Source organism: Cavia porcellus, unplaced genomic scaffold (genome assembly GCF_034190915.1).
Source record: "Cavia porcellus strain 051 isolate PalLab524CR breed Dunkin Hartley unplaced genomic scaffold, mCavPor4.1 scaffold_13, whole genome shotgun sequence".
Taxonomy (NCBI): Eukaryota; Metazoa; Chordata; class Mammalia; order Rodentia; family Caviidae; genus Cavia; species Cavia porcellus.
This window is the reverse complement of record NW_026947496.1, coordinates 68669544-68691725: the sequence shown is the minus strand read 5'-3', so window position 1 is coordinate 68691725 and position 22182 is coordinate 68669544. Positions and strand designations below refer to the sequence as shown.

Genomic DNA, 22182 nt, shown 5'->3' with positions numbered 1-22182 from the left:
CAGTGGACTCCATAATCCCTTATTTGAATCTATTACAGGAAAACCACATCTCTATACTGGCAAGCTCATTCTGAAAATGGCAGCTCATATCTGTTGGCTATAAAAACTTCTTTAAATGTAATCCACAAAAATTTGACCTTAATGCCTTTTCCATAGAGAGCATTGGAATAGGACAGCTGCAGCCCAAGAATCTTATCAGGACACATTTGGTGCCTAGAAATTCTTCCTGCTTATCCTCATACTCCCATCTACAATGACCATAATTGTATATTTGTATTTTAATTTTACAGTTATCAAAGAAAACAAGGCTGGAGAGTGATATAGGGGAATGCAACTCCCAACCTACTATGTCTGTTATGAATTCATGTTCTCTGAAATTGAAGAATGAAATTTAAGAACAATGGAGGCTAAGTGTAGAATATATTTATTGAGAGAAAGAAAGCTTCTGTCTGAGAGAGACAGAAGGGGTCCTGCATAGGTTTCCAAAGACTCTGTCTTCTTAAGGACTTTTATAAACTAAAATCATGGGGTGAGATAGGTTAAGGTGGGGAAAACTGGAAACTCACAAGGCAGATGGGCATGAGGTGCAACAGAACTATGGTTAGCCAATAAGATTAATTGCTCAGGTAAAATCGATTAAATTGGGGACAAATGGGGAGGCAGGTCAGTAGTAAGCGGGCATTCTTACGTAGCAGTGACTTTCCCATAGCGGGTTGGGATGGTGACTCCTGACTTCCTCAGGATGATAGGATTAGTTTTTAAATACTGATTAAATCATCTTTACTATTCTTTGTATAGATCTTAATCCTTGAATAACACTAATTTTCTCCAGTACCAGAAAACATACCCATTGCTTTTGCTGTCATATCTCTGGCTTTGAGACCCTTTCATGATGTGGCCATTCTCTCAACTCTGAACACTCTTGGTTTAGATATCCCTATAGTCTCCTCTCCCAGTATCCAATAGATAAATCACTAAGATAAGGAGCCTGGAAAATCTTTGGACTGTGCTATATTCCCTATGAATCATTTGTAGGTATTTCATGTAATCTAAGAAATGTCTATAATACACAATAGTCCACCATTAGCCAGAGTTTCACTTTCCAAAGTTTCTGTACCTGCCAGTTAGTCATTTAAGAGCCATCTTGGTTATCACAGCACCAACCATCCGTCTCAGTAATTATGTTTATTGTTTATTGTAATGTATCCTTCACAGATAAGGGTAGACTACTAGATTTATACACATGTATTTTTCTTAAGTTTTTCCAAATCAGAGAGGAGTGTTTTTAATTATCTAAGTTACATTAATCTTTATCAAATAACTATAAGGATAATTCAATGATTATAAAACTGGAAAGAAATTAAATATTAATAAAATTAAAATCATTGTTCATTATTAATTCAAATGCTATGCTATGATTACATTTCCTTTTTATAAAAATTTATTTATACCCATTTTCAACTACTTCTGGAGTTAAGTGATCTGGATTGTAAACCACTGTTTAATTCTTTTTTATCTTTACCTTTGAAATCACATGAAATTTAACCTAATGTTTAAGCAATGTCCCAATGGCAAAATCTTATCAAAATCAGATGGCCAATTGTTAACATATATAGGTAATGCATTCTACTTTTTAAAAAAATATAAGCATGTCATCTAATGTAAAAGAGATTTAGTCACCAACATTGAGAAAAATTCAGTTATTTTTTTACTGGGAATCAAACTCACGCCCTTGCGCTTGCCAGGCAAGCACTAAATCACTATATCCCTGGCCCTTCAGTAATTTTTTTTTTCAAACCAACATAGAAGTTTATACTTCTTAGTTCTCTAGCACTTCAACATTGGTACTCCAGGGCAGCTCACTTAGCCACGTGGTAAATGATACTCACAAAGTAGCTAAATAGCACTGTTCCGTAATAGCTAAGCAGTGTGGATTAGTTTGCATTGATCCACTCTATACTCCTTTTGAATATTATGATAAAATTTTTAAAATTTTTCAGTTGTAGCTCATAAAGTTATTTTAGATGTATCTAAAAATTTCAAATATTCAAGGAAGAGCTGTTGATTTTTGTAATGAATTGGCTCCATGTTTTTCCTACATCTCCTTCTGCCAAGAGCCTCATCATAAAAAGGTGCCAACTTGACCTGGTTTCATTTGTGTTTACCCTTTGCCACAGTAGTACATGAGAATAGCTCTAACACAGATCTACTGAAAATACTACAAGGAAAATGGTTTTATCCTGGATTTACTTCCAGAAGACAATTGCTTTCAACCTTTAATTTTTTTTCCTTTTGGCATTTACTTTGGTGTTTCTAAATGCTATATTTCTGGTATTAATGACAGAGGAATCAAATGTTTGTGGGCTTCCTGCTATAAAAGATAAAGATTGAACCTTCGGTCACCCACATCATCTTTTTCTTTTCCTCTTTTGTTTGACCTTTCCCAAATTAGCTAAATCACTTTGTTTCTTTGCTCTAGTCTTCCCAAACAATTTTATCACAATTTTGTGTTAAGTAGATAGCAAATTTTTGTATGTGACTATTGTTAATTTATAAGTCAAATTGTGTATTGATGGTATTTTACATTTTATTTCTATTAAACTAGCAGTTGCATTTTCACCTTCTTAATTTTTCATGCGTCTATAGTTTCTATGACATTTGAACCTTGGAAGCACCAATAAACTTCTAAGTCCTTGAGGGGGGGGGGGCTTTTTGCTTTAGTTTTGTTATTTGTTGTTGTTTTTGTTTGCTTTTTCAGTCTATTGCCTTACTTTGTATTGCGGCTCTAATCTAGATCTATTGCAGAGTCATCATGAGAAGTATCATTTACCTGTCTTCAGTGTCAGTTCTGTTATGTAGTACAGCTTAAAATTTTGTTTCTTGATTTTTTTTGTTTCCTTGATTTAATCCCTCATTTTTTAAGGCACATTATCCAGTAGTCTTTTTTTTTTTTTTTTACTACAAGGTGCATGGCAAGAAAACAGTTTAGAACCCTAAGGATTGGAAAATATCCGCATTGTTCCTTCACATGCGTTTAGTACATTGGCTGGCTATCAAGTTTTGGTTGGAAATTATTTCTTTCAGATTCTGAAATTTGACAAGTTTCAAAGTCCCAAGATATTTCAGGTTTCAAGCTGCTATTGAGAAATACAGTGTTTCTATCTTTCTAAAGTTGTTTACCGTATGTACCTTTAATTTCTTTCCATCTTCAAAATATATATTAAATTCATTTTTACTCTTGCTGTTCCTCTAAGTAAACTTGATCTTTGACATTTAGGCCATTTTTAAAAGTTCTTTACCTGTAATTTTAGTGGGGTTTTGGTATGACTAAATGGCAAATTTATGCGACAAGTCTACCATTGTTTCTTCAAGCTTTATCAAGTGTTTAAGACTGTGCAAACTTTTTTTGCCAATGTGGTCAGTCTCTACACTACATTGGTTCAATTCGTTAATTTTTTGCTATCTTATGTTGGTTCAAAAACCATACATATTTAGTCAAAGTTGTGTTCCAAATTGTTACATTTTTCAGTGTTAACTATATACTGTACAAAATACTACCTTTTGATGCTAAGCAGCAACAATGAACTGCAATTCCTAGTAAGCAGTATCATCATGCCAGCAAATAGCCAGTACTCTTAAGTAGGTTGGGCATACCTGTGTTATAATAAAAATATTTTTGAAAAGAATATTTTTGCCTATACACATTAACTGTATAGTATATTTCTATGTGGCCAAAGACAGTTCTTGTTCCTTCAGCATGGCCCAGGCAAGCCAAGCATGTCCAACCTACAGGCCACAAGGTGGTAAATTGAGCCACTAGGCTATGATACAGCATAGGTTAAGTATACTAAAGGAATTGTTCTGTACTGATATACACTCCCAGCTCACACACACACCACATGAGAAACTCTGTCTTACTGACTTACATAGGCTAGTCTCCCAATAGAGATCCTCCTGCCCCAGCTTCCTCAGTAGCTGTGATTACATCCGTATGCTACCATGCCCAACTTCAATTCAGTTTTGATTTACAATATTTTCAATTTATAATGAGTGTATTATAACATAACCATCATACAAGAGGCATCAATACTATAACATAACTCTAGTAACAAACCTGACAGTAGGCTAGTCCCACTGATGATGGGATAGCAGAGACTCCAAGAATATAAATAGTTGTCCTAAACATTAAAAGCCAGATTGCAGAGACACATTGAAATTTCAAACTAAGTTTTTCCCTCTTCTCAAGCTTAAGAGACACATACAGCCTGCATTTGTGGTGGAAGATACCAGTAATAAACACAGAGCTTGCTTTGCTATGTCTTTCTACAAAAACTAATACTGTTGCTGCAGTGTGAATCATTCCTTCAAACTGTTCCTGAAATTCAAAGTATGAGTTTCCTCTTCAATCACTTTTGTAATTCCACAGTTGAAACTAGGACACTAAAACCAAATAATTGCTGGTGGTCTGACTTATACCAAATAATGGAGTATATGAAAGCAGACAATCAAAGAAAAATCAAAATAATTGTGTTTGGATCTGAAGAAAACTATACCTTAATATACAATTACATCATTTCAGAGTCCAGGACACAACAAAACAACTTCTTTGAAATTTTTACTTGCCTTCCCAGGTAAGGCACAAACAGCATTCTCTAATTTGAAAATGAAAAATAAGTTATTGCACTTCAAGTCTAGTCTTTTGAAAGCACAGAAATCTTTCAGCTAAGTGGTTATTCTAAAAAAGAAAATGGGACTTCCCAACGAGTATTTATGAACAACATACATACCCAACAATCTAAGGCGATGTGTTACTTCAGCTCTCTGTCTGCGGTTAGAACAGTAGACGTACTCCATGTTCAGACTGCTTCTTGAAGGAAACATTCAGGCAATACCTTCTGAAAGGTTTCTGCTTCTTCATCCACTCAAGGGACTGCTTGTTGGTTTTCCCAGATGAACTTCAGGTTCTGTACTTCCTTATTCTATTATATAATTAGGCCCCACTTCATTTTCTTTTTTTAAATTTTATTTTGTTACTGTATTTTTGTTAGTACATGCTAGCAGTACATAGTTATTATATTTATCATTTGTACATGTACATAATACATCTTAATTCTTTTTGTCCCCTTCCCCTCCCATCCCTCCAACTCAAACCTCTTCCCACTTGAAAAAGCTCTATTTCTATTTTTTATTTGATTCTTTTAAAAATATTTTTCCCTTTCCTCCCTCCTCCATCTCTCATTTCCCTCTCCATTTAAAAAATGTTGCCCTATTGCCTAAATCTTTTATTTTGCTTTTTATTTATATTTTAGATTTCTTTTTCATGTAGGTTAAATAATCCAAAACAAAGGGAAAAATATTTGGGTCAAGCATCAAAAGAGCAAAATTAGGCAATAAATCCTCTTATATGGGGAAAATCACTTGGTCACATGGACTTTCAAGCTTTCTCATCTTTAAAATTAAATGATATAGATTTATCTGCAAATTCCTTTTTAGCTCTTGAATACTATTACTATACTGTTGATGAATCTGTTTCAATGAATTATTTCAAACCAGTTATCACTGCATCACTGCATATCTGACCACGAAATAATTTATTCATTAATTTATTTAATGTATGTTTCTTGGACATCATACTCAGAGCAAAGTATGCAGCAGTAAATGAATAAGGCACAGTCCTTAGCTCACTGAGTGGTTGTACCTTCTAATCTATTCCATTGATCTTCAGTTCTGTTTTTATTCTGGTACCATGTTGATTTTATTAAAGTTGCTCTGTAGTATAACTTCAAGTAAGGGATTCTGATGCCTCCTGCCTTGTCTTTGTTGCTTGGAATTGCCTTTGTTATTCTGGGCATCTGAGATGAATACACAGTTCTCAGATGAAGAAATACAAATGGCAAATAAATACATGAAAAAATGTTCAGCATCATTGGTCGTTAGAGAAATGCAAATTGAAACAGCACTAAGGTCCCATCTGACTCCAGAAAGAACGACCAGGATCAAGAAAACTACCAACAACAAATACTGGAGAGGCTTCAGGGAAAAAGGAACTCTCCTGCACTGTTGGTGGGAGTGCAGACTGGTACAACCACTGTGGAAGTCAGTCTGGAGGTTCATTAAAAATCTGAGATTGGAATTCCCATTTGACCCATCTATCCCACTTCTAAGCACATTCCCAGAAGAACTGAAAACATCATACCTCAGTGATACATGTGCTCCCATGTTTATAGCAGCACAATTAGTAATAGCCAGATCTTGGAAACAACCTAAGTATCCATCAACTAAGGAATGGATTAAAAAAAAGATGTGGTATTTTTATACAATGGAGTACTACTCAGCTATAAAGAATGATCACATTGAGATATTTATAAATAAATGGGCGCAGCTTGAGACCATACTCATTAACAAAATAAATCAAACTCACATGTGTAAATACCGAATAGTCTCCCTAGTGTAAGAAATGGTAAGAGTACATAAGATACAAAAAACTCAATGATTACAGTGAAAGGATAAGAATCTGCTTAAAATCTGGAAAAAGTAATGTCTCAGGGAAAATGAGGAAAAAGAAAAAGGAAGGGAAAAGATAAAATGTCTAAAATTATATACACACAGGATAGCTAAGATGATTGTGCTACAAACTCTATAAGTTCTTGGATCAAAATAGTTAACATTCATAGGATTAGAACAATTGTGCATATTATTGTATAGTGATCTGAGTAACTCTTAAAGATCATTATAAAATAACAACCCTAGTTATGTTCATACCACCTTGTTTTGAAGGTCTATACTGTCAGTGTTCTGGGCTCTTTGCTAATGTTGTTTACGTGTCTTTTTCATTTTGTGTTTTTCTAGGAATTTGTTTTGTTTTGTCTTGGTTAGTTTTGTTTTTCCCTCTAATGCAGAAAGGATAGGTATAAATGTAGAGACACATGCATGCATAGAACTTCTAAAAAGTTTATGAGAATCGATAATATAATACACGATGAAATGAACAGCTACTTTGAAGAAAAAGAGGCACTAAGGTATCCAGTGTGGATTTCATAGCATCATGGTGTGAAATCCAGCAATATTATTATCCTTTGTTCGGAGGGATTTTAGTCTGCTTTGTTTTGTTTTGAAGAGAATGAGAGACTTTATGGCAGCCATTGTTGACTTCCTTATTGTCTGGTCTTACAGGCCTAAAATGCCTTCATCATCCTGTTCTCACCAGTTCTATACTATTTTGTTTCGCATGACTTCATTGTATGTAAAGATATGGACAACTATTTAGAAGAAAACGAGAAACAATATGATAGGGAAGATCTCCGGTTGCCTTGCTTTGAAATTGTGTCTCTTACATTGTTATCTTATGATCGGTTTTGTGCTGTTTTGTTATGTTTAATTTTACCTCCTTTAAAAACAAAAGAATAAAAAATAAATAAATAAAAACAAATTATACAATTCCTTACTGCCATGGTGAACAATTTTTATGACATTTGATAGACAGAAAATGCTGAACAATGTTTAAGCAAGAGAGAGAATCTATTCAATCACATTTTAAAAGATTATGCTGGCCACTGAGTCAGTATATACTGGGCTAAACAAAACAGAATAGAAAAAGATGAAGACACAGGGCAGCTAAGATAAGGAGACAATGACAAAAAAAAGAGTGGGATTTACCTTTCATCTTGGACTATCCTCATTCTAGGTCTTGAGTCAGCTGTCATATTTGGATACCTGTAACCTCATGTTCCCCTTTATGAGGACACATTCTGGTATCTGCATTTCAAAGACTAAGTTGTTGGAGTCCTCTTGCTCCTCCAGGGGGTCTTTGTGGGTAGCATCTTATATAATTCCCCTTTATCAGTCATCCTTGAGCTTGTTCAAGAACTCAGATGCCGTGAAAGGAAGAGAGTAGTTGGAGTAGTGTTAAAACAGGTATGATACAGGGAGACACAGAGAAGCAGAAATAGTGACCTATGTGAATAGCAAGGAAAGCACATTTTGTAATGAACAAAGAAAGCAGACAAGACTTAGATTTCTGGAGTGATGAACAGAAAAGAAAGGAAGAGAAGCCAAGTCTAATATGAAAGGTAGAAAAATATTAAAGTGTAAGATAAACAACCATAATACATCTTTCCATTTTGGAAGTTTCATGAAAAACTCATAGAAAGGAATTCTCTGGTAAGCAATGACTTTTTTTCAGTGATTTCAGGAAATAGTAGTCTGCATCGTAACCAAAGTTTGCCATATGTCTTACAGGAACAAATGCTAAGCACGGACTGCGCTGCAAAGCCTGTAAGATGAGCATCCACCACAAGTGCACAGATGGCCTAGCACTCCAGCGATGTATGGGCAAGCTGGTAAGAGCTTATGTCACGAGGTAGTACTAGAACTACCTACCTGAATAAAGTTACTTCCCTCCAAACTCCTTCTCTATAACCTTGAAGGCACCCAGAATCTTGGTCTGCTCACTTGGCTTCCTGATTGGCAGAATGATAGAGCCAACAAGGAGCTGTATGGATCCTACAGGCAAATGCCCTACATTAAAAAGAATCCGTTCCTTGAGCAGCTTCTTCCACATTAAGTTTCAGCACAAGTGTCTCACCCTGGGGCCATTCAGGTTTGCAAAGTGAAATTCAAGCATCATGGGTACATCCTCAGCACCAGCCAAACTAGAGCAGTTTGTCACTCACTACTTAGTTTGCAGTCAGTTCAGTGAGTGTCAAGACAGGACAACAGCCAACATTCACAAAAGAAGACAGAGGAATAAAAGTTTACACCACCTTAACAGAATCATGTTGCCCCAACTAAGGGAAATTGAGACTGTTTTGGCACATTCTTGGCTGATCCTTGTATCTCAGGAGCATGGACTCCAGTCCTTTCGCCACACACTTTGATCAAAAATAATTGAGAGCACAGTAGAAGGTATTTGGAACAAAGATAGCCACAGAGTTGTACCTAGAATGTCTACTCTATAGAATAATTAGATGGAACATAACAATTGTTTTTGAAAATGCAAGACCAAAATCACATAGAAAAGGAATTGTGTTATCTTTTCTGGCTCTAGGCAAAAGAAGAATGAATAGGTGCCAGCCACATTGTGACACTCAGAAAGAATGTTATCACAGATCTGTTCTAGAGCTAAGAAGTGCTCTTACCACTACCACCCTCCCATCACTACTGATCATGTTCAGACAAGAGGACACAGTTACTGGAAACACTGGAGAAGATTCTAGGGTTCTAGTGAAAACCAGGCCACCAAATTCTCTTGCAACACTAGGATTTAACGAGTCCAGCTTCTTAGAAAGTTCATCTACTTGCTCTAATTTGCAGTGTCCTCTGGTCTCAAACTCTTCTTCACCTGTTCTCTACCTCCTTCTCTAATAGCAATTCTCAGAGGTCATGGAAAAGACCATGGATAAGAGGTCACATAAAGAAAACCTCAAAAGCAAAACAAATTATTCGGGATCCAGCCCGCGATCTGCGCTAGGTTTACACAAGGTCTGCTTTCCCATGCCCAAGCCTTGCCTGATTTTAATAATCCACACCAGTTAACTATGGAGGAAGAATGCAAGGAAGTCCATTTGCATCCTGGGAGACAATGGAGATCCTTCATACAGTGGAGGCTGGAACACAGCAGGGGGCAGAGAAGCAGGATACAGTCTGGAGCTTGCTTTATGGATGGAGTATAATGTGTTCAATACCATGTATTATCCATCCACCCCCAGTACCACCAGTCATGAAATATAGAATCAGGAGGATGTCAATATCTTAAAGGAAGGAGCTAGTTAGATTAATTTTAGGATTTTGGTGTAGTTTTCTTAATCTCCTGGGTGATAATAAGCCCCTTCTCTTTCTCACTCTCTCATCAGCCAAAGGGGTTTCGGCGTTACTACAGCTCCCCCTTGCTCATCCATGAACAATTTGGATGCATTAAAGAAGTTATGCCTATTGGTAAGTCGGGACATTGATGGGTGGAGCTGGGTTTTGAGCAGTAAAGTCAGCAGCAACCACTGTTCTCTAATGACTGTAAAACCAGAAAGACATCTCAGTGTAATTGTTACTCTGGCTACGTGGCTACGTGGATTGTAATTGTGTGCTAGAGAGGAAATATAAGGTGGGCCAAATTTCCCAGGAAGTTTCAACCTCTCTCTGATGAAACTTGAAATGTACCCAAGACTCAAAGGCTACTGAAATGCTTTGCCAACCTTGTGCAGCAGAGTGGAAAACGCAGGTGACATGGTGGCCCACAGACCTGGTGCAGAACCCAGCACCCCCACCGATCAACTGTGGACTTGAACAAATCACTCAACCCATCAGATACTATAAATGAAACCCAGCAAATGCTTTTCATACTTGTTGTAAAAATAAATATTTGTTATAAACCAATGCTGAGTAGGAACTCAGGGCATATTGATTATTCTTTAATGAGGACCTAAAAATATCCTCTATTTATAGATGCATCTGACTTAATTTCTTCATTACAATATCTTTTCAATTTGCTTCGACCTTTTATCTTTCTCTGCAGATCACTACACCTATTTTTGCCTTTTTAGTGAGACAGAATTCAAACCATTCATAAACTAGAAAACTTTTAGTTAGATATTCGTGAGGCCTGATAACTTCAAATTCTTTTGAAAATACTTGTCTTCTATTACAAACTTGATGTCTCAAGACTTTGTATCTTGCTGAGCAGAGCTTCTCATCAGAGGAAATAAAACTCCTCTTTGAGAATAATCATAAAATTGGAATTCGGCAAACAGATAACTTAGGAGTATCAGAACACAGCACCTCCATCTCAGGTTCTGTTGAGCCCGGAGTGGTGGTAGGTGATTGACTGGGTTCTCTCCCATGAGCTTTCTCAGATGGTCTCCTCTTCTGTTACAGCCTGTGGCAATAAAGTGGACCCCGTCTATGAGGCCCTCCGTTTCGGCACCTCCCTGGCCCAGAGAACAAAGAAGGGAAGCTCTGGCAGTGGCTGTGAATCGCCTCACAGAACCTCGGTAATTGTCCTCCTCCTCCTTCCGTTTACATACTGGGCTGTCCTAGCCTCTGGCCCTGCAGTGTGAAGGACTCTACCTAAATGCGTCACACAGGTCTTTGGGAGCCAGGCAGCCTCCAAAGGGAAACCCAAAGTGCTTTACACCACAGAGTTAAACTCTCTGTTGCTAGCACCCAGAGAACAGTTTGCTTTCCTGCTCAGAGATCCTCCTCTCACCCTCACGACTTTTCCCATGCTCTCCATTCAGTATTAGAGAGCACATCAATTGACACATGGAAACACGCTGCTCTAATGATAGACAGAACCAGAGAGGTCCTGGCTCTTTCTCCTCCTTTTGGTTATTCTCACGCTTTTCAGAACTTTCTGTATAAGATGAGGCACACCACTTCATTTCACTGATGTCAAGAATACTCACCCTCCCAAACACCTCTGTGGCCTATTATAATCCTATCTGTGGTTACCCTGTTCAGAATTTCTATAACACCTCAGGATGTAGTACAATTCTGCTATTCCTGCTGTAGGCCACCATCTCTACTGCAAAGAGCCAAGGATATTCCAGCTTACATTGTCAGGTGGGATATTTACTTGCCAGTTTCATCTCTGCAGCTCCTGGCATACCATGAGCTTTCAGGCAAGACCTGGATGAGCCTCCACATGGTCTGCCATGCTGGGTTCCTCTCAAGTGAAGAGGGGAGATTGTGGGAAGAACAGTAGAGCATCCTCCCTCCACACCCAGAAGGCTCCTTAGAGGCTGAGTTGAAGCAGTTCCCTCACTGGGTGCTGATCAGTTCACACAACAGCATGAGACTGTAGGTATTAAATGGGAGCACAGGTCAGACAGGTGAATAAGTAGGTTCACAAGTCCCTGAGTCATGCCAAGGGGTTATCTTAGAAGCCATCTTCAAACTCACTTAAAGCTCTGTTCTTCAGACACTCCACTGATTTCTAAGAAAAGGCCAAATAATTTTATTCATTACTGGTTTATAATATAAAATTAATGCCAATTATTTTCTTTTTCTATTCAGCAAACATGAAGACACTTCATACCCTTAGGTTTCAAAACATTTCTGAAGGCCAAACAAATTAAGAAGAAAGATGATGATAGTGGCATTTTAGCACTTCTTAAAAATATACTCCTTATACTTGTTATCCTATTTTGTTTTTAAAAGAACGTAACACCTATGTTAAAAATATCATAATAATTTTCGCATGAATTCTGAAGGATTTCATAGTAAGATAGTTTCAGTAAACTCTGCCTCTAAGCAGTAAAGATATACTTGTGACATTTTAAGATACCTAAATCCTAGTGATGTTCCCAGATACATTATTATCATTTGGTAGTTTGAAAGCAAATGATAATGTTTTGCTGAAAAAAATCATAGAAATGGTGATAAAAATATCTACAAAGTCATGGATAGGATTTATATTAAAGTCATGTTTCATCTACCAATGTTTCAGTCAATGACAAACCACATATATCAAGGTGATTCCCTAAGATTACAACACAACTAACCGTACCTTTTCTGTTTAGTTACATGAACACTTATCATTGTGTTACAATTCCCTAAAGTGCAGTAGTGCTCTACACTGGTTCATAGCCGAGGAGCAATGTGCTATGCCATATAATCCGGGTGTGTAGTAGGCTTTGCCATCTGAGTTTGTGTAAGTACACTCTGTGATTTGTACACAGTGATGAAGTCACCCAACAGTGCATTTTTCAGAACATACCCCTGCTGGTAAATGGCCCATGACCATATATAAATATTTTACAGCTATATGTGTGAGGAACTATTAATAAAATAGTATCATAACTATAATACCTACATAAAGTGTATATTGTATAATAATTACATAAAGTGTCTAGCATAATTTAAACTTTGTGAGTGGAATTTCTGGTGTTTTATTTCATTAGGTTTCAGTGGGCTTTCCTTAGGGTTAGGGTTAGGCCTAACCCTAACCCTAACCCTGACCTGAGTTAGGAAGTTAAACAAGGATGTAATCCACTAACAAGGCAACTACATCATTGGAGAGCATTTCCCAGAGCCACCCCTTAACAAGGCCCATGTTCGGGGTTTATTGAAAACTCCTTCCCACTCAAGGTTCTGCTCTATTCTGCTCAGCCTATTCCGTCCTCTGACCTGTCCTTCTTCAGTTCAGGTGAACCCAGGGTCCACTTTTGCTTGGTCTTTTTGTTCTGCATGCTCTTCCTGTTGATCTTCATATTTCTCTTGTTCAGAATCCCTAAACTGATGACTCCCTTAGATATTTCCAGTCCTGTCTTATTCACAACCACCAGACAAGTCCTAAAGATACTAAAAGGAACACAATGCACCTTTGGTGACGGACTCCTATGATGTGGATCTTGGAAATATTGTCCTAAGCATCTTTCCTCTCTATCAGCACTGCTGAACCTCATCATCTATCATTCAAATTATTATAAAGGAGCATCTGTGCTGCCTTCTTCCTTGTGAGTTTACTCTTAGTATCTCAAGATGCACCATCTTTTAAATACTTTGTTCAATTTTCCTAATAAAAATTTCACAAAGTCACTTTGCTGAAAGGATAATATCCATAATCCTTAGCATTCATATGTTGCTACTCTAAAAGCCCACTTTCCCCTGAACTCAACAAGCCTTAAAGATATCATAATTTTGAACATGTTGCATCATTCAGTTGAAATTCTTTAAGACACAACTTGATCCAACTGTGGTGGCACATCCTTATAACCCCAGAGCTCTGGGAGGCTAAACTGGAGATACTGACCCCATCCTGGACATCAGCAAGACTGTCTCAAAATGAAAAGGGCAGACAGATGTGTCTCCATGCAAAGGCCTTTGGTTCAGTCTATTTTCAGCACTGAATTTTTTAAAAAGAGCTAACTTGATTTTTACACAAATAATAAAGAATCCCTAGACTCTTCCACGCAAGGCAAGTTTCACTTTCTATAAGGCTTCCAGAATTCCCTTCATCTAGCCTATACATGACTGAATTCTGATTACTTGCTGAACTAGGCTGTCCATCAGGGTCTCCTTCCTTCCTTGTCTTATTTATATATGGCCTAACAAAGTGCCTGACATGTAGTGAGCTCTTGAGAAGTTCTTGGGGCTGATCTCAGAGTCCTCTGGGATCCACACAACACTTCATTCCTTATGCCCTGGGCTCCAGGAACAGTTCCTAGTTTTCTGAAAAGCCTGCTCTGTTCAGGTGCCCATACATTGTTCCTCTGAACTTTGTGCTCTGAATGGTGCTCTCTTCACTGTCTCCTCTGAAACCAGTTAATTAATCCATCACCGATATAGTGCTTAATACTTTTCACTTTTGTGTTTAATTTTTCTCTTTTCTGGTTCCCCCTTGACTAGAGTAAGCTACTTAAATGCAAGAACTCTGTTCGCATTTTATTTCCATTATCTTTTGCTGGTGATTCTCAAACTTCACTGAGTTCCAGAATTCAGTGGAGAACTTTATAACAATATAGAGGCCTAGGTCCTGTCCTACTTCAATGAGGCTGGTTTCTCTGGGTTTTATCACCTCTTCAGGTGCCACCAATACCTACCAAAATTTGAGAACCATTAGTCTATACAGCATTGGCCATTTGTATATTCTGACTAAAGTTTAATGAATGAATGAACAAATGAACACAATCATCAGATCCACTAAATTTCTAAGCAGGACCTAAAGCTGATACAAAATCGAATCAGTGGTTCTCAATGTATGATCAACTGATTAGCACAACAATATCAATGGGGAACATGTTAAAAGTACAGATATGGGTTTCCCACTTAAGCATAGATAATAGCTGATTTTGACAATACAATAATCTCGTGTGAAACCCTCCGAATGATTCTAATATACATAAAAGTTTGAGAAGTACTGAATTAAATTAAGGACTTATATTTGCTTCCAAGACACTCATCTCCAGTCAGCTTTCTCCTCTTTTATTCTCACATTCTTCTTTCCTTGTTCATAATTTTCATTGGTCCTTGGTATGGAATATTTTAGAATCACGTATTTACAATGATCAGCAGGCTAGATCTGATACTTGAAACAGATGTTGAAAAATTCTGACCATCTCCCTAACCCCACAAACCACATTACATCTTCTCAGAGAGTCAAAAGGGTACTTGCTGCCAATGAGCTGCTTCCTCCACAAGCTGCATATAGCTATCTTGCAGCTCAGAGCAGGTACCCTTACAAATCAGGACTTTTGTAGCTATCACCCAGAAATTCAATAAAAAACACAAATAAAATGGGCCAGAGCAAGAGAAATCTTTGTCTACTTTAACTGCATTCTGAGTTGTCTTACATGTAATCTTTACATTGAGTTTCTCCTCCTGCAGAAGGTGCTTTTGTGGTCAACCTTGGCAGAAGGGGAAATGAAAATTCAGAATACAGAGGTAACAGCAGAATGGAGGCTTCCCGGTTATTATCTGAACTGTCCATGTAAGAACAAGTGTCTGCTCCTCTGGTTCTTGCTGAACTGGCAACAAGGAGACATTTTCAGACATATTCCATAGTAAGCAATGGGCATTTCAGCTGCTACATTTGCGGTTCATGCTACTAAGACACATCAAGTTGATCAGCAAGACAACTGAAGGATGCTCAGCTGCTTTCCTCTCTAATGTAGCTTTGTTTCTAGCAACATAGGCCTTGTGGACTAATTTGAAGGGCGAAAAAGACAGACAGACAAAAAAAACTCATGGTTTTCTGAATGTCAACAAAGTTGTCATTTGTCACTGCCCAGTTGCACGGGCACTGTTCTATCAGTGAATATTGGAGGTTTTCTTAATGAAGCCATTGTTCTGAAAGCTTCAAAAAGACAAGACGAATCAAATTGTATTTAAACATCTGTCACTTCACTCTCCCTAAAATCCAACTTGCCTCAGAGGAAGAAAAAAAAAAAGCAATTGATGGGTACTTTAAAATGATTTTGCTTTAAAATGATTTTGCAGCGTCAAATGATGATGAACTTAGGCCTCTTGTCATTCTTTAGCAATTTGGTGTCTAAAGCAAGCATATTGCCACATAGCAAAGCATTATTCCACAGGGTTATTTTCTTTCAGGACTATATGGACATTTGTTTTACATGGTCTGGAAGTCACTGCTTTACTGTTTCCAAATCGTTATGTTTTCTTTAATATGTTTTCAGATGTTCTTAGAATCTAAAAGACATGCTGGTTTTGAAGAGGTCAGCAGAAAACAAATGTTTAAAAAAGTCATTCTGGGAGCTTCTTTACTTGCTTATGAATAATCGTCAGTTTCATAAGACTAAATTAAATAAATGAAATTGCAGAGTAATTTCGTGCAAAAATTATGAACTTTAAAGGGAGTATGGTATGAGTGAGTTAGAGACCCTGTGCTGTTTGTGCTATTTTTTTTTCTTTTTGATGTGCCATGAAAGAAAAACTGAATGAAAAAAAAAATCTTAAACCTAATCTTTAACAAAAATCAGTCTTGGAGATTGGTGCTGATGTGCTCTAGAGCTGACTAGGACAGCAAACGTGTTCCATTCCTCCTCATAACATATAAATACCTGGAGTTTTTTTTTCAGACCTCATTTTTCTCCAAAGTTTCCTAAATTCCTCTCTGAAGAACATGAAGCCAGTTAGACCCAAGGTATCTAATCTGCCCTTTGACAGGAGCAATCAGTGCTGTGCTGGTAAATGTATAACTGCCAAGATGGACAAGGTAGCTTTCACCAATTCCGTGGTGTAAATATCCCTAATGTGATCAATTCCATGCGACCAGTGTAGAGACTCTAGAGGCTCCTGGAGCTGTGAAGCCAGGTCACCCCTGGACAAAACTGTGCTTAAGGGCCTAAGCTCTGGAGCAAGGCCTGAGGCTTGCTATTGCACCTCTGTTCCCCATCAGCTGAGGGACCTCAAGTGGTTATGATTCTAGGTTTCAGATTTCTTTGTGAAAAAACTGAGTCTAACACAGGACTATTGTAAAGAGTAAATGAGGTAATATAAGTATTTGAAAATAGCTCATAATAAACAATCAAGAGTTATTAGCTATTTTAAGTGCTGTTACTGTTTTACTGTTATTCACTGTATTTCTGTAGTCTAAATAGAAGAGTGATTATGACTTATTTTTCAATCAGTAGAGTAATTATAAAAAACAATTGATTTTGCATTTAACTCATACAGTGTACCTTATTCTCTATAATTAATACTTAAAATTCACCTGTTTAAAAATGTGTTATTGAAAATTCAAAATGATAAAATATGGGCAGGAGTTTTGATTTTCCCTTGCGGTCTGCTCCAGGAAGAACACTACCTGTCAGCTGTGCAGTTAGGCTCTCACTCAGCACTCACTGAGCACCTGTCCTGGTCGAGCCTGATCCCGCCACTGACCCCTGAAAGGAAGAATAATGCCCAAGAGGATCACACATCCTATGTGCAGTTAGCCTCAGACAAAAAGGCTGTCATAGATCCCCAAGTGTTATGCAAAGTTCACCTTTTTTTTCCAACACCAAAATCGCTGCTCAGTTGGCTCAGTAATAAAACACTGCTTATTCCATGCTGTTTCTTCTTTCCTCCAAGACTTCAGATCTCGTGGAAGTTCCCGAAGAAGTCGATGGGCTAGGAGAAGGGTATGACCTAAGGAAACGCAGCAACAGTGGTGAGTGAGGGAACAACCTGGTACACATGTGAACATTTTAGTCAGGGGGTCAGTGGGCAGGTGAAGTCAATGTCCAGTGCCCTGTCCTTCTCCGCTGGCTCTGACATCCAACCCGAGCAAGTGTTTTGTATTCTGGAGGGAAACTGAGCAATCTTCTGATTAGTGTCACTGATTTACTCAGACAATGCCCTGAATCTGTTCTTTGCATTCTCAAACTGCATGGACTTAGCCATACTGAACTTTGGGATCACACTCAGCCCTTTTGGTGAGTGTGTTATGTCTCCACTGACCTAAGTTAGATTTGAAAACCGTACCACAGAGAAGCTACTTTGTGCACTGAGGTATCTGAAACCAGGTTTGTTAAAGGGCTGCCGTGGTGCTAACAGTGAGGGGAACACAATCTTTACACTTGGCTCCTTCGCTGACAAAATCAAATAAGACTCTCAAAAACTGATTCACATATTCCAGCCAAACATTTGTTATCAATGTGTTTTAATCTTCTAATAACTAGAGCCCCTGTTAAAATAATTTCTGAAATGTTTATTAATTGCAAACTATAATATATAATATTGCATGCTAATGGTAAGAAAGAACCACTTTTTTGACCAAGTTAAAAACACAGCAAGGCCTTTATGGATGCCTTACGGCTGGCTAATCCTGCTTGTCATTAACAGCCACTCACGATTACTCATTTATCAACAAAAAATTAGGAAGCATTTAGTATCACCAACAAAATAACAAGTCACAAACCCTGTGCTCATGCTGCTCCCAGGCTAGCAAGGATTCAGGGCCTGAATTTTGCTCAGCTAAATGTATTTTGGGGGCAGACTTGGTGCATCCACGCTCCAACCACAGCAGGCCAACTATAGAGATGTTACGTAGATTTTCCAGTTGATAGGGTTGCTGTGATTTTTGAATGGGATAACAAGCATAATTACTGTCCACACCTTGATAACCCTCAAACTTCATCTCCAGCATTAGGTTTGTCTGCTACCTCAGATATCTGTAGCCTGTGAACAATCACATTCTAAATACACAACAGACAACACAAAGCTAACACACAGGGTGATTCTCTCACCCACCCTCCCAAACTAGCCCTTCCCACAGTTTTCACTGCTCAATAAAGGGGAACTTCCTCTGACAAATGTGTTAGGCCAAAGTCTTGTGTCAAACCTGATTCCGCTTTCTTCTCATGTCTCATTATCCATTCTGTGGAAAATCCTAACTGCAGCCTCTTAGAATTATGTTCAGCGAACACCCACCATTCACTCTCTGTCTCAGCCATCCTGGGTCACTCTATCAGTGCCATTGTTATCCAGTTAGCAACTAAGCTCTATTTATTCTGAGAATTTCATATCATTAAAGCTGGCCTTACAAGGATTTTATATTGTAAAGCGTTATACATAGAAATCATCAATATGAACCATATTTGCTTTTAACAAACCTATCACAGTGTCATCAATGGTCAGAAATGCAGACTAAAGACTTACCAATTGTGGCCAGTGGAGTCTGTTACAAATGCAGAATTTCAGGTCACCCAGACTTATTGAACCTGGCCTTGCAAGGTGTCTATGGTTTATATGGTCATTAATGTTGGAGAAGTAGGATCAGAAGTCATTTACTCTAGCTCTCTGCCCTCCAGTACACCAGACACTGAGAGCACACGCCATGTAGATAAGGAAAGTAAGCTGTGCAGTGATACACTCAAAGACACAAAGCTGATTATTTTCTGATTATTACTTGTATAGTAAGAGGCAATTTCACTGCTTTATTCAAAGAGTTCGGTTGTAAGTATTTAGCTTGCTATAAAGTTTTAAAAATTTTATATATTTATGAACAATTCCTTTGATCAGAAATAGTTTTCTTTACAATATACCCTTAGAAGCAAAGGAAATTAATTATTCAGCAGTTGGTTTAAAAATATTTTTCTTTGATTGATTTTAATCCCCTATCCATGCAATTTGAGAAACAACATGGAAGAAACACTCTGCTCTTGGAATTCAATTTCCTGAGGGTCTTCTTGGTCATGACAAGAGTTTGGTTTTTCAGAAACAGTGGCTCGGATCCTGGTTACAATCAGTTCTGCATTACATGTTTCATTTATGTCCTTCACAAACAGATGAGTGTATACAAGTTTTATTTCTTTGAGTTAAGTATTATGTCAGATTTACTGAGGAATGTCCCTAACGCCACCTTAAAAGAGGATATAATCCCTACCAGTTTCATCACTGTTAAGAAAGTAATGTCTATTTTCTGACTTATCAATTATTTTGAGCCAGAGTGTTTCTACTTGTTTTCAACACTATTCATAGATAGGTCATAGACAGAGTTGGAATATTTATTGATATTTACCTTTGGCTTAACTTCTAGAAGCTTCATTTATAACAAAGTAGTAACCAAAAGGAAAAATAATGTCCAGGGTTCCCATTTCATTTCAAAATGCCAAATAGTGACTACCTTCAATAAATGCATGACTATATGTGATCACAGTTTTCCTAGAAGAGAAATAGAGCGAACAAGACATGTTATATAAATTCTTAGAAATTTTCTTCAAAAATTATTGAGTTAATCACATCTACTTGAGGATATTATGGAATTTAATATTAAGTCACTTTGTATTTAACCAAGAAAGTTTTACCCAGAAAGAAGAAAAACAAGCTCAGATTGAGAAAAATTATTTCTGCTTTTAACACGCACTTCTTCTATATCTCAAATCTTAAGATCTCGTCATACAACAACAGCAACAACAACAACAAAGAAGGAAACAAGCAAGGAGCTATCTTGATGGTTCCATAGGCCAGTGCCCTGGTCTTGCCCCACTCCCAATTTTTAACTTGTGGATGTAAATACTTACAGATGTGTTAGTGCACTACACACATTCTCTATACCAGGTAAAGACCTCTTTGAAAACATGGAAGAGTCTCTTTCCAGCTGTATGGGGGACTGGATTCTCAGAGAATTTTTCCCCCATTTTAACACTCGTAGAACTTTTAGAAAAGAGAATGTAAAAGAAATTTATAATGAATGCATGGCAACAAAATAAGACAATTCATTAGAATTTAAAAGTAACAATAGAGTAAGTGTCCAGAGACATAAGCAGGAGAAGGCCAGTGTTATCTCTGCACAGCTCTGAAGCATTGTGGACGATGAGGACAAAACCTGGGGTTTGTGCAGTAGAGTAAGTTAGACAAGGGGGCCTTTGGGAAAATGTTGCTGCCTCCAAAGTCACCCTTCCTATCACTAGTAGAATTCAGTGACTTTCAGAAGAGTATGTTTTGCCAGCTTTAACTCAACTTCACAAAGAAACAGAAGAGAAAAAAAAAGCCAAGTAAGATAGAAAGACAGGAGGGAGGAAGTGAAGGGCGGGCAAAGAGAGGGAGTGGAAAAGAAGGAGGGAGAGAGGGATGAAGGGAGGGAGGGAGGGAGGGAGGAAAGGAGAAAGAAAGGAAAAAGAAAACAGTCTGCTTGTTTAGGTTCTAACTTAGACTACCTGTACAGGCAAAGTGCAATAACATGAAATTCTGTTTAATTTAAAGTGTCAACAATGATAAGATCATCATGCTTTTAGCAGAAGGAAATGCAAACCTTCTAAGAAGAAGAGAATTAAACTCAGGCATCAAAAACTTCCAACAATTAACTTTCAAAAACTACAAGATAACAATGAAGTTCACCAAATATAAGTGACAGTGAACAGGAACACACAATACTATGATCAAACTCTGAGAATGTATTTGTTGAAATTTATCAAATAAACATCGCTGCATAGTCATATATGTTCAAAAAATTAGAGTAGCCTTTGAATGTATCAAAAGAACAAGAAACTATCAAAATGAAATGGGAAAATTTGAATAAAAATCAAATAGAACATCTCACATTTTTTAAAGTAGAAATGTAACCGATGAATTTAATAGCACAGCTAAAGAGAGAATTAGCATCCTAAAATATAAAACCAAAGAAATTAGAGTATATCTAGTAAAAAAAAAAAAAGCAGTGGAATTTGTGACAGGGAGGATGAATAAAGAAATCCAACATGTTTCTAATTGGCATCTTAGAAAAAAGTACATAAAGAATGATAGTGAGAATACTGATCAAGAATTTTCCAGAATTGATTACAGAGGCATTTAGGTGAAACTTCAGAGTTTCAAAGACAAGAGAAAACATCAAATGCAGATTCAAAGACAGATTATATACAAGGAATGAAAGCTATTACAGACCACTTCTTATGAAATACAGTAGAAACTAAAACTATCATATTATCTTTAATAGACTGAGAGAACTCATAAATAAAGCACTCCAACAAAACTGCTGAGAAGCAAATCATGAACAAGAAAGTGGCAAACACAGAGTTAATCTAGGCAAACATTAACTTCATAAAAATTAAGTAATTACTAAAACATTATCTAAAACACTGATATTAAGTAGGAAATGGGTGTTCAAAGATTCTCATGTGGGATGAATTTAAAAGTGTGATTTCAGCTTAGGTTTATTAACACATGCTTCATAAAAGCTCCAAGAATAAAAAATACAGGAAATGTTACAAACTATAAAGAAAACAAAATTAAATGATGAGAAGGAAAAAT

At 37.3% G+C, this 22182-nt stretch overlaps 1 protein-coding gene across 4 annotated transcripts in view; it reads left to right on the top strand.

Moving 5' to 3' along the window:
- The window catches only part of Stac (SH3 and cysteine rich domain), a 131606-nt gene that overhangs the window by 78711 nt on the left and 30713 nt on the right, over positions 1 to 22182 (top strand). For all 4 annotated transcript variants that reach the window (XM_013156509.3, XM_003473473.5, XM_023566567.2 and 1 more), the window contains 4 exons: positions 8239 to 8339; positions 9852 to 9933; positions 10867 to 10982; positions 17524 to 17602. In XM_013156509.3, the coding sequence (XP_013011963.1) occupies positions 8239 to 8339; positions 9852 to 9933; positions 10867 to 10982; positions 17524 to 17602 (378 nt within the window). The remainder of the gene's footprint in view (positions 1 to 8238; positions 8340 to 9851; positions 9934 to 10866; positions 10983 to 17523; positions 17603 to 22182) is intronic.